Genomic DNA, 18,804 nt, shown 5'->3' with positions numbered 1-18,804 from the left:
AAGGGAAAATCAGTTATGGGTCGAGACCACGATGCAGAGGCATCCACGTCAGGGGACTCACACAGATTTTCAGAAGATTGCACAAGAGAGAGATTTCGATTTCTCTATGTTGGCTTCCAGGCTGGAAGAAGAAGTGGCGTGTATGACTAGTGTTGCATCATCAGAAGTATGGTATATAGACAGTGGAGCTTCATGGCATATGACGAGAATCAGGGAGTGTTTCTCAGAATATCGAGAAGAGAAGATGAACTTTCAGATCACCATGGGGAACAAGGCAAAGTGTACTCCAGTAGGGAAGGGTACCATAGTTTTTCAAATAGAATCGGGAGAATGGTTCCGTGCTACAAATGTACTGCATGTACTAGGATTGGGGATGAACTTACTTTCTGTGTCGCAACTACAAGGCAAGGGCTATGACGTCTACTTCATCAAGGAGAAGGTATACATCAAACACCCGAGCTGGAAAAAGAAAGTGCAGATCGGGATCAAAAGTAATCGGTTGTATAGATTGCAACTAGAATCACTAATGACACTAATAGGCAGTCATGGAGACAAGGACTTGAACGAACTATGGCACAGAAGAATGGGTCACTTGCACCATGGAGCTCTGAGAATTCTCAGGAGCATTGTAACAGGAGTTCCGGATCTGAGTACGGAACGAGATGATGTATGCAAGGGATGTGTTCTAGGAAAGTATGCCAAGGCAACATTTCCTAGGAGCAAACACAGGGCCAAGAGTGTACTAGGATTGATACACTCTGATATCTGCAGACCTATGTCCGTCAAAGCTCTCAGTGGTGCCGAGTATTTCCTTACCTTCATTGATGACCACTCAAGGAAAACTTGGATTTATTTTTTGAAAACCAAGGATGAGGTTTTCTGTCAATTCAAAGAGTTCAAGGCTCTAGTGGAGAATCTGATTGGGAAGAAAATAAAAGTTTTGCACTCAGATAATGGTGGAGAATATGTCGATAAGGACTTCACTGATTTTTGCGCTAAGGAGGGCATCAGAAGAGAGTGGACAGCTCCATATAATCCGGAGCAAAATGGGGTAGCAGAAAGAAAGAACAGGACTATTGTAGAAGCAGCTAGGGCCATGATGTATGATCAGGATATGCCAAAATTCCTGTGGGCAGAAGCATGCAACACAACAGTCTATGTTCAGAACAGGACTCCTCATCGGGTAGTGGGCAAGATTACTCCAGAGAAAGTCTTCACAGGGAAGACACCTGAAGTTAGTCATTTCAGGATATTTGGGAGTCTAGCATATTGCCGCATACCCGAAGAAAAGAGGAAGAAGCTGGATCAGACTGCGGAAAAGGGATATCTGGTAGGATATAGCGAGAACGCTAAGGCATACAGAATCTATCTTCCAGGGAGCAGGAAGGTAGTAGTACGACGAGATGTAAAGTTCATGGAGGACAGGGCTTTCAGAAGATCTTGCGAGATGCCTTCCGAGGAGCAGTCGAAAGAGGAGTTGTTGGTTAAGCCTCTTCAACCAACAGAAGTAAAGAATTATTCCTCAGGACAGGAAGATTCCAAGGATGAGGAGGAGGAGCGAACAGAGGCACTTGCTGGCAGAGGAAGAACTAGCAGGGTACTTCCTCAGATCCTGCGAGATGCAGAGGACTTTATCGGTGCGCCAAGAAACAATAAGAGGGAGCGAAAACAGCCAAATAGATATCAAGCATTAGTAGCTCAGGATGGAGAGCCTGCCAGTTTCAAGGAGGCAGCTCAACATTAGGTTTGGCTAGATGCGATGGTAGAGGAATACAACTCCATAATGGTAAATGATGTCTGGGAGGTGGTGCCAAGACCTCAAGACAGATCAGTGGTAGGTTCAAGATGGATCTACAAGATCAAATACGCTGCAGACGGCAGTGTTGAGAAATACAAGGCCAGGTTTGTGGCTAAGGGGTATGCTCAAAAGGAAGGGATTGACTATGAGGAGACCTTCGCCCCGGTAGCCAGGTATACATCTATTAGGACCGTGATATCTCTTGCAGCCCAGATGGGATGGGAGATCCATCAGATGGATGTCAAAACGACATTTCTGAACGGGGTAATAGAAGAGGAGGTATACATTGAACAACCAGAGGGCTTTGAAACTCATGAGAAGAAGTCTCATGTATGCAGATTGAAGAAAGCCTTGTATGGGCTGAAACAGGCACCGAGAGCATGGTATGGTCGAATAGATGGCTACTTGCAGAAGATGGGGTTTTTTAAGAGCGACGTGCATCTGAATCTCTATTATCTGGTTGTAGAGAACGAGCCGTAATCTTAGTATTGTATGTGGATGATCTCTTTTTGACAGGATCATCCATACTCATTGGGGATTGCAAGAAGAATCTAATCACATAATTCGATATGAAGGATTTGGGACGAATGCACTACTTCCTAGGGTTGGAAGTTTGGCAGCAAAAGGGAGAAATCTTCCTTGGGCAAGGGAGGTATGCTACGAAAATCTTGAAAAGATTCGGGATGGAGGATTGCAGACCTATGGCTACGCCAATGATCACCAACTGGAAGAAGATTGGTGCATTAGAAGACAAGGACGTTGATCCCACCCTATACAGGCAACTCATAGGGTCCCTGATGTATTTGGTCAATACCAGGCTACACATTTGCTACTCTGTCAACACCCTCAGTCAGTTCATGGTGGAACCGAAGAGGGCGCACTGGGCAGCAACCAAACATGTTCTTAGGTATTTACAGGGAACAGTCGATTATGGACTCTTGTACACCAGGAGTAAGGACATCAGATTGAGTGGATTTACTAATTCAGATTGGGCTGGAAATTCAGTGGATCGGAAAAGTGCCTCTGGGTACTGTTTCAACATTGGATCAGGAATGACCTCCTGGTGTAGTAGGAAACAGAAGTCTGTGGCTCTGAGCTCATCTGAGGCAAAATATATGGCGGCAAGCACAACTTCGTGTGAGGCCATATGGCTTAGAAAACTGCTTGTGAACCTATTCAGAAGGAATATGGAGGCGACCAGGATCATGTGTGATAATCAGAGTTACATCAAGCTCTCTGAGAATCCAGTGTTTCATGATAGGTCGAAGCATATTGATATCCGGTGTCACTTTGTCAGGGACTGTGTCCAACGAGGAGCTGTATAGTTGAGCTACACTCCTACAGGAGAACAGGTGGCGGACATCCTCACCAAGGCCCTTGGAAGGACAAAATTTGACTACTTCAGGGAAAAGATGGGGATGGTAAAGAACCCGTTTCAGTAGCAGAAATGGGAGTGATAACTGCAAGGATGCAGAGGGAGTTGCAGTGTGGATGCAGTGTTGGGAGAAAGGACCAGCAGCAGCACGGATGCAGAGGGAGTTGTCGTACAGATGCAACAGTGGTAGTAGCAGAGCCATGGGCAACAATACAGGATGCAGCAATGCAGAGGATGTTGGGCAGGGAGTCTTAACATTAGCAAAGGGACCGATGCCGGATGATCAGGGTGATACTCAGTGAGGAGTATTTCTAGAGCACAATCCTCGCTAAGAGAGAGTGTTGATTTGGGGTAGCATGGGCAGCAGTACAGGATGCAGTAGTGCAGAGGATGTTGGGCAGGGAGGCTTAACATTAGCACAGGGACCGATGCCGGATGATCAGGGTGATACTCAGTGAGGAGTATTTCTAGAGCACAATCCTCACTAAGAGAGAGTGTTGATTTGGGGTAGCATCGGATGTGCTCTAGCCATGAAAATTGGTGGAGAGGCTAAGGCACATGAGATCTCCAATACCCAGAAAGAGTTTGGGCATATTCTAAACAGTTTGGGAGATATTAAAATAATTAATATTTTTAATGGAGTCCTTAAGTCTAAACTTAGGGAAAATAAAATATTAATGTGTATTAATATTAAACTGTGTTAGAATGGTCCAAAAGTCATGGATCAAGCCAGATCTAATCTTAGCCGTTGATTAGGGACTTAATCTCGGCCATTGATTTGTCAACGAGAAAAGTATAAGAGGAGGCTTGAGGGTCACTTGGAGAACACACTGAGGGACATTAGTCAGTTCAATTTTTGGAGCGTGGTTAGCTGAGAAATTGAACCAGTGGTCTAGTGAGCAGTCAGGAGGCAGCAAGTACGGAGCAGAGAGGCGGGATCAGCCACTGGAGATTAGCGCTGAGGCAGGAGAGGCAGACGTAGGGCTTTTCAGGTAGATGCAGAAGCAACAAAAGTCTGAGCAATCACTTGTTGGGCCTGCGTGAGTGACGCAAAGAGGCCCAGGGTTGACGCAGTAAAGCAAGGGATGACGCAGAGGGTTTGAGAGCCACGCGGAGGTCAGACAGTCTGATGCTGGGATTGGGAGAAGTGCTGGAGAATTATTTCTCTCTGTGTGTAAGCCAGTTTGGTACCCTGTTGTACAAAAGAATTGCTGAGTAATAAAATTCTCCCTTGCTGCACCGGTTTTCCCACATTGGGTTTTTTCCGGGGACTATTGTCCAAAATATCTGTGTCAATGTGTTAATGCTTGTGCATATGTTTGTTTCTGTATTACGGTGTGATATCTGCAACAATATTTATTTTAATGTTTATTGAAGTAATTTCATAAATAACTTATTGTGGAATAAGTAGGAAAAATAAATCAGTTGCTGCAGTGATAGAATTTTCACATTGTCATCTTGGTCTAACATTCGAGTTCTTTTTGTCATCTCATTCTCACAAGTAGATTTCTAATTGTATCCCTTTGAGCAAGATAGTTTCCATGCTTTGATTTGTAGACTTATTCATCTTAAAAACATTTATAATATCTCGTGCTAACAATTTATTGTTTCACTTTTCAGGATTACTTTGGCTTTCCATTTGAAAACATTTCACTTCATTTTTAGCAAATACAATTTCATTTCTTAAAGAGCAATACTCTGAAGACACTAGTTGTTTATGTGTTTCATGCTTATCTCATGTATGGATGGTTATTGCTCATATCAGTTTTTGCTTATAAATCTTAAAGAAGTAATCTATTTAACTCGAACAACTCTCCTAGAACCTCATATCACTTTTAACTTAACTTTTCATTAGGGACCACCCCCTTAGCTAACCTAGGAGATAGCTTAAATGGAGAGAGAAGGGATTTAGTGTGACAACCCCTTCTCTTAGTTCCCTGCCACCAACCACACCTTGTGGGGTTGAAGGCTTTTCTCACTGACTTGTAGGTAGGTGTAGGTGGCAGGAGTAACATTTTTGGCGCCATTGTCGGGGACAAGCTTTCTTGTACCTAGGAAATCGACTAACCTTTTGGTTTTAGCATATTTGAACTTTAGATTTAGATTCTTGCTCAAGTGGCGACTCCACTCAACCCAAATTTTGCAAGAGTCTCTACTAGGAGAAATTCAAGTGGTCTAGTTAGCCCCTCTCCTGATCCTGAAAGGGTTTTTAGAGAGAGGTTGAATAGACTTTCTCATAGTAGAGCTCTTGTTAGTCTTGGGCAAGAGGCTATTTATGATATTCATTTGCTTTTTCAAGAACAAGTGGAGCCTAACATCATGAATGATCATTTTTTTCCTTGTGACTTCACTAACATAAATGGCTATCCTCACAATATCCCTGATAAGGCTATTAAAACATTGCCTTCCTTAAGGTAATAATGCCATTAGTGCTACATCACATGTAAAAAACTTTAATGTTTGTATCTTTAAATGGTGTTACACTGCTAATTATGAGGATGTGAAGATGAAACATTTTGTTTTATCTTTAGAAGAGGATGCTCTTGATTGGCTCACTGAGCAACCTGCTAACTCATATAACTCTTTACAAGCCATTCTAACTGCATTTTTAGATAAGTTTGGAGAGAAGAAGGAAAATAGGCATTTGATCAATGCCATTAGCAACATGAAGAAAAATGAGAATGAAACCATGGAGGAGTTTAACAAGAGATTCAATGAATTAGTAAAAAACATGCCTGCTACTGTTAAACCTCCTGATGAATTTCTTTTATGCTCATATCTAGATGCTTTTGGGGTTGACACTGCCTATGAGTTGAGGAGGAAGGAGCCTACGAATCTAAGTGTAGCTCAATGTGAAGCCTTGAAGATAGAAAAGACTACAAAGCAATCAGGAAAATCTGAAATCCCTGGTTTCAATAGAGGGTCATCAAAATCAAATGATTCCAAAGGCAAGGCCAAGGAAGAGACTACTCATGATCTTATTAAAGAATTAACTCAACTCATCAAGAGCATGGAAGTGAATCACATTAAAGAAATGCAAGCCATGCAAAATAGGTTGGTGGCCATGGAAAGATCACAAGTGCAAAGATTCCAACCTAGGCCAAATGATAGATGGCAAAAGAATAAAGGCCCTCCACAAGATTATAGGCCTCCTAATCCATTGGAATCCACCAACATGGTAGATCAAATTCCCCCTTTTTGTAGGCCATGTAATGAGTTCCATGAAGAGGCCACATGCCCATATGTGAAGAGAATCATGGAAAGTGGCATGTTAGGAGATGAACATGTAGGGACAAGTGGTCAAATCAATATGTTCTCCATGGAAGATCAGATATACACCATTGAGAGAAATCAAGAGATTGACCATAGGCCTAATAATCTTGGGGTTGACAATATGATTGCAAATTTTGACAAAGTCACTGAGATTTTTGGGGAAAAGCCTACATCTGGATAGATTCTTGCTATGGCAAAACACAAAGGGATGACTTATCAGAGAAGGGATATCCAAGACCGGAATAATCACATAAATTTTTCTCCTCCTACTTCAGAATTAAATTTTGACTTGGGCAATTGGGTGAATAATGCAAAGGTTTCTATTCCAGTGACAAAACTTTTAAAGATACCATCTCAAAGGGCCAAGTTACTAAGTGCCATTGAAGTTACTCAAAGGGAAGAAAAGCCTAATGATGAACCAGAAGATAAAGAAATTGTATTGAAAATTATGAACTGTTATGTGGGGAACGAAGATCATCTACCATTTTATGTTTCTTTGATAGTGAATGATCATATTTTACACAACTGCATGCTTGATTCAGGGGCTTCATCAAATGTCATGACCAAGAAAGTCATGGAGCAACTGAATTTAAGGGTATCTAGGCCCTATCACAACATGTGTTCAATGGATTCTAAAAGAATTGAGGTGTGTGGGATAATTAAAAATTTACAGGTTTTCCTAGCTGCATACCCAGATAGAATAATGACTATGGATATTGTTGTGATAGATGTTCCTGATTCATGGGGATTGATCCTATCAAGAAAATGGGCACCATATTTAGGTGGTAGCCTTCAAATGGACATATCATATGCCACCATCCCCATGCTTGATAATACCTTTGTCAGACTTGATCGGGAGTTAGAGAAAAGATATCATGTTGAGGAGCCAAGGAAACCCAACAATAAGATTATCTATAAATCATGCTAGACAAGAAGTGATGTAGTGTTGACAAATTTTCTTCCCCCCCTAACAGAAAAGATTCAAAACGAAGAAATTAGGCATAGCTCAAAAATCTTGGGTACTTCAAATCTTCCATTAGAGCATTTTCAAGACAAAGCAGTAGGATTGACAATAATTGCATCATCATCACCATCACAACTAACCAAGAAGAAAAGAAAAAAGCGAAAAAAGAAAAAAGATATAAAAAATGAACCACAAATGTTGAGTAGGATCAAGCCTCAACGCATCAATAGTCGGAAAAGGAAAAGGAAGAGGTTTGGTATATCTGATGGCCACAAACAGGTTAACATTGGGGCAAGTCATAGTTCCAAGACAATCAGAATTGGACAAGGCACATCAAAGAAAGAACCTATGGGCTTGCCTGTGAGTAGGCAAGTTCTCAAAATGGATTTCACTGAAGACATCTGATGCCATGGGGCATCTTATTGTCATTTTTGTTTAATTAGTTTTATTCAATGTTGCACGAAGCGGGAGCGAAGTGGAAGCGCGAAGCGGAAGCGCGGAGCGCGGAAGCGTCATTTTCCAAAAATCTAGGAAGCGAAGCGTCCGCGGAAGCGTCTGCTATATATATATATATTTTTATATTTTTTTGCATTTATACTCAAAACAAACATCCCAAATACCAAATTAATTGTAGAAGACATGAAAACATGCATATTTTTGCATAAATCAAGATAGATATGGCATCCATGATTCCATTGTAGTTACTAGTATGTACAACAATCATCTATATTCTAGCTATTACAAACATACATCAAATTTTTAAGCGGATATACGAATCTCTGTGGCACATTTTGGTTAAAAAACCGAAGTTTGCACTTAACACTTCGCTTTGGTGCAACCATATACTACATATGGTATAACAAAGACCTGACAGTGACAAGGCCTTGTGGCATCAGATATGATATAGTCGTAACCATATGATAAACATAAGCTCAATTGAACCGACAGATGATATGTTTGAGTTCCGCATGGCATATATTTGATAACTTTGGCATATGCATTATAACCAAAGTCCGACGGTGCGCCATCCGTGATTGGATATGACAATTATAAAAAATGTAACCTTGGCATATGAGCGCATGAACTCCGATAGTTATGTAACTCCCCTCAGTGGTGTGGCAAACATTGACGGTGTAATATTACTCCGACCCGTGGCATATATCAAATATAACCAAAGTTTGACATAGCTCCCTGCGGAATATTCGTGATATACGATTTGACTTTGGAATATGGTGTTGCCGTAAAATTTCTCCACGCCGAGTTTGGTGGAGATTCCTGTGATATTTGGAGTGTTGCTAACCAACTCCGGAATGCCAAATATAATGAACCAGCGGACATATAAACCAAAGTTTAGACATACTCCGCCATATTGACTTCGCGCTGAGTTGCTGCTATCCATGAGTTTCAAGCATTGATAACATTGTCTAATGGTTTAGCGGGGCTGCTAGGTTGGCGGGGCTCCACCAATCCTTACCCCCATTAGCATTACAACAAAACTTTAAATAAGACTTGTGCGTCACCATAAATAAAATAAACTCATAGCGGATGGTAAGCAGATATTCCAGGAATCGTTTCAAAAAATAGGAATCGCGCTTCAGAAAAACCGGAATCGCGCTTCGCCTGGAGGTTCCGGAACGCTTCCGTACGGGACGCGATTCCGGCTTAGGATCCGGGGGGGGGGCGATTCCTGCAACTATGGTTTTATTTCATGAATAAATTGTCATTTATGCTCTTAGAATAAATTTCCATTTCTTCATTTCTGTACTTGATTTCATTTGATGATTTTTTGAATGGATACTGCTGATATATGTCTTTTGTTGGTGGATGCAGATTCCAGGGTCTTGCACACTACCACTTTGTATCTAGCATGCATCCCCATATGGAGCCAAATGTTGATCACTGGAGTGGCACTTGATGATTATATGAAAGACTCCATGCCCAAGGATGATCCAGAGGACACTTGTACCATTAGATATCATCAGTCAACAGAGTTTTTTAACTCTACTTCTATTTTCTCATCATCTTTTTTGTACCCAGATTCCACATGTTGCAAGGAGTTGTAATAAGTGATACTATTAATGATGAGTTTTGAGTCTGTAACAGGACTAGGATGTTGGAACTCGATCAATAAACGAGTACACCTTGGAGTGTTTTTTTTATCTGGTTAATTATCCCTTCTTTTTTAGAGGCAGATAATTTTCTAGGATTTTTCACTCACTTTTTACTCCAAAGTTGGGGTGATGATTTGAAGGTTAAGCCCCTAACACATATTAGTGTCTAGAGTCTATGTATGTTACCATAGTAGATCACACAAAAAATTTGGGGGAATTTGGTTAGGTCTAGATAGTCATTTTTTATTTTTTTAGATTTTTCGCACTGCGAAAATTGCAATAAAAGTTGTATTTGTAATTTAATAAGTGATGTCTAGAAAAATTGTATTGGGTATGAGTAATATAATATGCACCTTTCCCCCTCAAATTTTTACTATGACACACTTTGAGGGGTTAAAAATGTGTTTTGAACCCTCAAAACTCACTTTTCCTAAGTTTAGTGGGAAATCTAACAATTAATTAAGCCATAAATTAAATAAATGGAGTAACTGCTCAGGGCTCAAGGAGTAAGAGCATGATATGTAAAGTATAGTAGTGGATACCCCCTTTGAGGTGGGGCAGTTCATTGCCCACCAGGAGTTGGAACAATCATGGGTTCCTGAATGATAAAAGAGGCTCATCTAGGGCCTATAGGAACCAGGGTGATGGCCATGAGAATGGGGTAGAACTCATGCATTAGCTTTTTCCCACGTGCTAAATGTGTTTGTCCCAGCCATCTTTTGCATTTTGTGGTACATTTCCCTGTTGAATGTGGCCAATTATGATTTTACTTTTCTTTTCAGCTGCATCAACCTCCGGGGCATCGTTTCAGGCCTGACCCAAGGTGTGGGCAAGGGGAAGGGGAGGCCAACCCTATGCGGACCTAGTGGGGAATGTGGACCTAGGCGGGAAAAATGATGAATGGGGTTATAATGAATGGAAAGGGAGTAATGTATGTGGATGAGGGAGTGAGACCATGCAACCAAAATCAAGGTTTCCCATGTAGTACCACCCTAAAACCCAAAGGTCAGTAAAAGAGATCCCACGGGACTAAGATCCAAGGGTAACATCCAATAGAGGTCTAGGGGGCAAGAACACAAACCTATCCCACTCTTTCCGCCGAATCCCCCCATTAATCTATGCCCATAAGTTTCCATGACAAGCAAAAGACAATACATAATTCCCAAATGACATGGCATACCTTTAGGTTTGAAAGGCCCACCTTCAAACATACGATTGTGACAGATGGGCGAGGGACCACATGGCTAGGTCAGGTGGTGGAGAAATGGAACAACGAGCTAGTTGGTCACTGTAAGGGGTTGCTGGCTGCCGGCTGGGGACCATCTTGGAGAAATTTTTTCTCCTAGAGATATCACCCACAAAATGGTGGGTAACAGTACCAACGACTGATTGGTTCGTTGATGTATTTAGCTAACACCAGGCCAGGTATCTGCTTTGTTGTGAATACATTGAGCCAGTTCTAGGTTGAACTGAGACATGAGTATTGGATTTCAACAAAGGGCAGTGTGAGATATTTGCACGATACAACAAATTATGGCCAAACAAGGATGTACAACTTTAGGGATATACAGATGTTGATTGTGCATAAAGTGTTGAAGATAGGAAGAGTACCTTGGTAGTATGCTTTAGTTTGGGATTCACTATGATATCATGGATGAGTGGGAAGCAAAGGTCGATTGCACTTTAGCATTGCTGAAGCAGAGTACATGTCAACCAATGAGACTTGTATCAAAGCGATATGGCTTCGAAAGTTGTTTGCAGGATTGTTCGGCCAAGAGTTGGAACCGACGATGATACACTGCGATAATCAAAGTTGTGTGAAGCTTTCAGAGAATCTTGTGTTCCATGATAGGTCAAAGCATATTGAGATTAAGTACCACTACATCTGGGACATGGTGTAGAGGAGAGCAATAAGGTTTGAGTAGATCTCCATCGATGGGAAGACAACTGATGTTCTAATGAAGTCGTTGTTGAGAGACAAGTTTGTGTAGTTTAGAGAAAATCTAGGGCTCTTGGAGCTCACCCCTCTTGTTGAGAGGGAGTGTTGATATGTCTGCAACACTAATGGACATTCCCCTGAAAGGGAGAATGGGTCCAAGAGACCTAGAGGATTCAACAGGGAGCGTTGAGTGAGCGTCTCTTGGAGGAGGACCTTTATCACACATTAGGAATGGTGGAGTGAGGTCCTAGACCCTGATCACACACCAAGTATGGTGGAGTGAGGTCCTTTAGCATATGGACCTTGATCACACATCGAGTAGGGTGGAGTGAGGTCCTTTCAACATCTAAGCCTGATCACTAACCAGGAAGGGGTTGAGTGAGGTCTTGGCCCAAAGCGCTCACTAGGAAAGGTGAGTGAATGCTTGCTAGTTGAGGATCTCAACATTTTGGCCTAGATAGAGGCCATAGGATTGAAGCACCGGTCACTATGGAGGAGTGGGTCCTGATATGTTGATGACATTTCCATGGGTTTGGCACTACCTCGAATATGGCCACTAGCAGATGCTGATGATAGATGATGATGTTGGTAATGATGGATAGTGATTATGAATACCTCCCTAGTTAATAGGGAGTTTTGAATTTGTAACTATGGTCGATCTTCATAATGTACATTTGGTCACTTGATGTAATTGTATTTATCATTGTAAAGCATATTGATAAATGCTTGAGTCAAAGTTCCATTGTGACTTTTTAAAGATGAAAATTTGAATTCTTGAAATGTAAATTTTGGTTCCAAAAGTGACAAGTCAGCTTCCCTCCAAGTCAAGTCAATGCCAAGAGACACGTCCATTCACCCAAGACAGACTACTATATAAAGGCGACTCAACCTTCTCCATTTGGACATTCACATTCTCTCACAAGAAGGATGAAGGAGGTCGAAATATCTCTTTTCTCTCTCTTTTGCATCTTGCACGTGCGGATTACTCTCTCTCTCTCTCTCTCTGTGGTTCACATTTTTCTGGAGTAACTGTTGCAAGAGGCCGAAATTTTTGGGTTACTGGGGCCACTATTGTAGGGCCGAAATTTCTGGGGCAACTATCTATTGCAGGATGGCCGAAAGTCTGGGTCACACAGGCAGAGCGAAGTGCAAGATCAAATTTGGTGATTTGACTTGGAGGAGAAGGCTAGATTTGACCATAGGTCTAGGTGTGTCTTTCATTGAACAAGAAGAATTTCTCTATTGGAAAAGGTTGTTGTTTTTTCCCCTTTGTGGGTTTTCCCTTGGTAAATCTTGTCTTCTTTTGTGTGTCGTTATTTCTGTTGATTTGGGGTAGCATCGGATGTGCTCTAGCCATGAAAATTGGTGGAGAGGCTAAAGCACACGAGATCTCCAAGACCCAGAAATGGTTTGGATAGATTGTACCCAGTTTGGGAGATATAAAATAATTAATATTTTTAATGGAGTTCTTAAGTCTAAACTTAAGAAAAATAAAATATTAATGGGTATTAATATAACACTGGGTTAGAAGGTTCCAAAAGTCATGGATCAAGCCAAATCTAATCTTAGTCGTTGATTAGAGATTTAATCTCAGCCATTGATGGACCAACGAGAAAAGTATAAGAAGAGGCTTGAGGGTCAGTTGGAGAACACACCAGAGTGATCAGTCATTCATTTTGCTAGAGCAGGGTTGCTAAGCAAAGTTGAATCAGTGATCAGCAACGAGGGGCAATGAGTATGAGGCAGAGAGGCAGAGATAATATTGAGAGACCAACGCAGAAGCAGAGAGAGCGAGAGCAACAGCCAGTCCAGGCTACGCAGAGCCCAGCAGAGACAACGCAGAGGCCAAAGGGACTGCGTCATCCACGCAGAGGCTGTTGGAGTGACGCAGAGGGTCCCAGAGGTTGCGCAGTGCCTCAGAGGGCTGACGCAGAGGGTCCTGGGGTTGATGCAGGTTAGCAGGAGGCTGACGCAGAGGCCAGAAGGGCCAACACTGAGCTTCAATTGTCCCAGAGAGGGTTTCGTGGAAAATGTTTTCTGAATACTTGTTTCCAGATATAGAGGTATTGTTGCCGTGTATTTTTCTCTGTCGGGTGAGCTGGTTAGGCACCCAGTTGTACTCAGATAGACTGCATAATAATATAACCCTCTGAATAGTTGCACCGATTTTCCCGCATTGGGTTTTTTCGGGGACATTTGTCCAAAAATAACGGTGTCACTTGTGTGCTTGTTTTCTTTCAGTTGATGATCTGTAGATGTTGTGATTGTATTGTGTTTATTTCGGTATTTAAATGTATTAAATAACTTGTTCGAATTTAAACAAGTAGAAGAAATAAACCAGCAGAATACAGATTAATTTTCTAACGGATAGACTTAGAAAATTCAACAGTCTCTATTGTTCCACTGTTCCTTATGGTTGAATTTATGAAGTATAATTGCTGCATGATATATTGGAATAAGTTAAAAGAAGATCTGCATCAAAAGTAATTATCAGAATTTCAGAAATATTGTGCTAACCGTAATTGCACTAAGAAAATCAACATTTCCTTGGTTAAACACCAAGCCTTAAAAACACTTGCCCTTGGTACTCCTTTTCTAACACTCGCTTTTACCAAGGAAAGTGTTTCTCACCACTCCTATCTTGTCTTTGAAGTAAACATGCTTGTCCCTTGGCAAGGACTTGGTGAGAATGTCAGCGACTCGCTGATCATTAGATATATATTCTAGATTCACTGCCCCTCTTTGAACATAATCCCGGATGAAGTGGTATCCTATCTCGATATGCTTTGACTTGTAATGAAATACTGGATTCTTTGTGAGATTGATACAACTCTCATTATCATAGTAGATCATTGTTGGTATCAGCTACTGACCAAATAAACCTTATAACATCTTGCGAAGCCAAAGGCCCTCACAACTAGCCTGATTAGTTGCCATATACTCTGCCTCTGCAGAACTCAGTTCCATTGATTTTTGTTTCTTGTTGGACCACGACACTATCGCCAAACCCAACATGAAACAACGTCCTGATGTGCTCTTCTTGTCAGTAGCACTTCTTGCCCAATCTGAGTCTGTGTAGCTATTCAACCTATATGCATCCCCCTGGATATAGTCTAGTTCATAATCCATTGTAGCCTACAGGTATCGCAACACATGTTTCACAACCACCCATTGCACCCTCCTGGGTGTTGAGAAATCAAGGGTATTACAAATTAGGGTTTGATTCCTCTTACTTGATAATTACTTGTGAGATCTGTTGGCTTTTAATTATTTTTTTGTCTTATTCATCAAACAATTATCAAAACCATACAATACATGAAGATCACAAGAACAAAAAGGAACACAAGATATAGGCTCCAAGCCAAGGCAAAACCCCTCCAAGGGGAAAACCTAGAAAAATACTTATCTTATAGAATCAGTTCAAAGTGAGACATTCAAGACCCAAAGACCAATAATAAAACCTCCTCAAGCACCAAGTTAGCCCTCCAAAGAAAACTTCCTCAAACAAGTCAAAGTGCACAAGGTCAATAGCTTCAAAACTAGCCCAACTTCATAATTTTGGCCCAACTTCTCTGCAACTTCGGCCTTGCAACTTCACACAAACTTTGGCTCTGCATTTCAGAAAATTTTGGCCCTACAAGTTGAAAAGGTGCCCTAGAACTTCGCACGTGTGAAGGAGAGATGACAAAAATAGAAAGATCTTCTTCTTGCTTTCCCTTGCACTTCTTCTTCTTGACCTTTGCACTTTTTCTGCTTCTCTTGCTTGGAGATCGAACTTGTCAGTGTGTCCAAGTGAGGTTGAAGTCTCTCCTATATATAGCCTCTTCATGTGGTCGAATTAGGCCTCCTTAGGCCGACTTGTCTTTGGAAGGGTCGACTTGGTCTTGGGGTCAAATAGACTTTCTAGACTCAAAAATAATATTTTCTCTTGATTACAAAATGCTCAAAAGGGACTTTGACTCATGACAAAATTCTTTATTGACTCAAGAAACCCTATAAGCATGAAAAACATGGTTATCTAGAAAAATAATAATAATAAATTTCTTTTTCTCTTTTATTTTCTTTTTCATAAAACTTACATTTTTTTTTTTACAACATGGTGAATCGGTAACTGCCTAGCCTAATCTAAGGGAGACCCAGGATCAAACCTCAACGCTGCCACTATAACACCAAGAGCATAACCAACCACCTGCAAGTCGGGTATACTAAGTCTCTATGATTTTAGCAAGAGCAGACTCACGGGAAAGGGGAATCCGCCCCTCTAGCCGCCACCACAGCAGGTCAATGTACTCAATGAGATTTGAACTTCGGTCAACCTTACATTGATACAAATATAAATACAATTATGAAGACCGAACCTAGTTACATTTTCTAACACTGGATCCACCATGATCTAACTCAATGTATTGACTGCGAAAAAAATATCTGGTTTGGTATTGACCAAATTCATCAACTAGTTGATTAACTGTCGATATAAAGTAGGATCTACCAGCTCAGAATCAGAAGCTTGCAGCTTCTTCTAGTTAGTAATCGTAGGCGTGGCTAAGGGCCTGCAATCCTCCATATGAAATCTCCTCAATATGCCCCTTGCATAGTTCCCCTGTCCTTGGAAGATATGCCCATCCTCCTACCAAATATCCAACCCCAGAAAATAGTTCATTGGCCCTATATCGGTCAGCTCAAACATGAAAGCAAGGTCTCTCTTGTAGTGCTCAATGAGTTTCTCCTTTCTTGTAATAAACAAATCGTCTACATGTAGTACAAGAATGAGTGGATCCTCGCCAACCACAATGTAATATAGGTTCAGATCCGGATTACTCTTTTTGAAACCCATGTGCTGCAAGTAGGAGTCAATCCACGAATACCATGCTCTTGGTGCTTACTTCAGTCCATACAAGGCCTTCTTCAACCTGCATACATGAGAATCTCTTTCCATGAACCTCGAAGCCCTATGGCTGCTTGATATATACCTCCTCATGTTTGATCCCATTGAGAAAAGCGGTCTTCACATCCATCTGGTGGATCTTCGGCAATGGAGATCACTGCTCTCATCATAGTCAATTCTCTATCCCTGTGAGAACCCTTGTGCCACAAATCGAGCTTTGAACTTCTCAATGCTGCCATCCGCAACATGCTTGATCTTTTAGAGCCACTTGGAAATCACCACTGACTTCCCCTCAGGTCTCAGCACTATCTCCCACACACCATTCCTCATGATGGAAGCATAGTCTTCCACCATGGCATCCCTCCAGATCTGCTGGTCTGCAGCCTCCGCATAGCTACATGGCTCGGTCTCCACAATCCTACTCACCATAGCCAAATAGCTATCAAATTGCTTTGGTGGTCTGCGACTCTGCTCTCCCTAACTGACCACTTGGGCTTTCCCACTGTCTCCTGATCTTGTTGCAAGGTATCACGAAGCCATTTAGGCTTCCTGCGTCACTAGTTTCTTCTCTTCTACTGTGGTCTTTCGATATTAAGAGAAAAATTATTTTGTATCTTGCTTTAGTTCAATATCAATTTCAGCCTCACATTGCAGATATTCAGTAGAGCAAAAGAGTGATCTATCTGCTGATTCTTGCATTTGATCACTGACATCAAGCAATTTGACACTACCACACCTTCACTCACACTGGCAATATGGATTTTTATCTCCTAAAGGATGCCACGTTCTGGGGAAATTGAGAATCACCACACAGAATCACATGGTCCTTGCCTCGCTTTGCCTACACAGCTGTTTGATTGTGTTATATCTCTGTCAGTCTCATTTACTGCGTTTAAACACTAGTGGACATTAATAGTATCTATTGATATTATCCATCTACTTACCTATCTTCATTAATAGCCATTATGTCTATCCTTTAAGAGTTTATCATGAAATTGGATTTGTTAGCCTATACAAGTTATTTCATCTATCATATATTTTGAGTAAATTGGATTCTTTATAATCTATAATTATTATCAACTATGATATGTTTTGGTAAATTTTCATATTGTGCTTTGCTTTCTATTTTAAAGCTAGGGATGTATTTCATTAAAAGCAGGATTGGTGGTTTGTACTATCAAAAGTAAATACAATCTTTGCTAGAATGAGTGAAATTTATTTTCTGTTTTCTTATATTCAGGTGGGATATATTGTTATGAAAGATCCTATAACTGGAATTCAAAGTGATTTGCTACGTATGGAAGGGGCAGAGGTCATTGGAGTTTACCATGGTCTTGTGAATGAAAAGCTTGTTAATTTGGCACACAGGTATCTGAAAGTCCATCCAAAGTGTTCTTGAATGAAGCGGTAGTATTTTTTTGTGTAGTTTAGTTTGATAAAGATCCTTAATATTTGTTCTTACACAACCATTTTACTTTTTTGTATTCGAATGCCTGTATTGGTATTAACTACTGCACATCTGAGATTTTCTGTGAAAAGTACAACAATTTTCATGCCCCTTTAAAAGAATTCTTTCATAGAAGTTGCAAAAAAAAATTCTTCAAAGGGATAGTTCCCAAAGTTATTGAGAGCCTAGCCTTTCCGGCAACCCACATGGAACCCGTTTGGTAAGTGCCTCACATATGTTGGCTGCTTCAGAATATCTTTTAAAGCCTGCTTTTGTCACATCTCTCTGATTATCTCCCAGTGTCAAGGAAGCTGATTGTGCCCCCATTGCCCTAAGAAGCTCAAATTTTACCTTGACCTAGGCCATAAATAGCAAGAAAGGATTATGAAATGTGCTCAGGTAGCAGATGACATCATATGTCTGGTCTGTTGGGCTGTGGTCTAGTGGTTAAAATGGGGTGTTAACAACTTAACACACAAATGATCCCGGTTCATACCTTGATGGACATAGAGCCATAGAACAGAGCATGCTTTGGCTGAATTTGACAGCTCCCCACATTGAACTCGGACTGAGATAATGTGGACATGGGGTTCATAACTCTCCACCGATATTTTTTTTTTATCCTTACCGGAAAAATGACAATTTTTTGTTGATGTTTACATCCAATTTCTCACCCCACCCTCCAGCCCATAAGTGAGAGGTATTCCTCATAGCTTATGAAGAGCCTCAATGTCGATTGCCTCACAAATAGTGAACATGTCATCTGCAGGATTTGAACTCCGGTGGGGAAGATAACAATTTCTTCTCTCAACCACCTGAGTTAGACCTATTTGACAAAAACATGACATTCTATCTCTGTTATTTATCCATTTAGATACATTTCCAAAGCTTCAACAACTTGGGATTTTTAGGAAATATATCCTAATTATCTCCCTTTTTCGTCATTCTTTGGAATCAGTTTCTGATCATTTCCAGCCTAGGAAAGAGTTGTTTTAACATTTTAGTAAAATCA

At 41.0% G+C, this 18,804-nt stretch overlaps 1 protein-coding gene across 4 annotated transcripts in view; it reads left to right on the top strand.

Annotated features, from left to right (window-relative positions):
• Nucleotides 1–18,804, top strand: part of LOC149184091 (glycerophosphodiester phosphodiesterase GDPD4-like) — a 257,656-nt gene that overhangs the window by 191,815 nt on the left and 47,037 nt on the right. For all 4 annotated transcript variants that reach the window (XR_016257226.1, XM_089417399.1, XM_089417400.1 and 1 more), the window contains exon 8: nucleotides 17,586–17,713. Coding sequence is in view for 3 of the 4 variants with exons in the window: in XM_089417399.1 (XP_089273525.1) it covers nucleotides 17,586–17,713 (128 nt within the window). In the remaining variant the exon portion in view is untranslated. The remainder of the gene's footprint in view (nucleotides 1–17,585; nucleotides 17,714–18,804) is intronic.

Source organism: Pinus tabuliformis, chromosome 3_2 (genome assembly GCF_031772625.1).
Source record: "Pinus tabuliformis cultivar Carrire ecotype Pingquan chromosome 3_2, CPIR1, whole genome shotgun sequence".
NCBI lineage: Eukaryota > Viridiplantae > Streptophyta > Pinopsida > Pinales > Pinaceae > Pinus > Pinus tabuliformis.
Note: the sequence above shows the minus strand (reverse complement) of the source record. Positions and strands in the feature narration are given on the sequence as shown.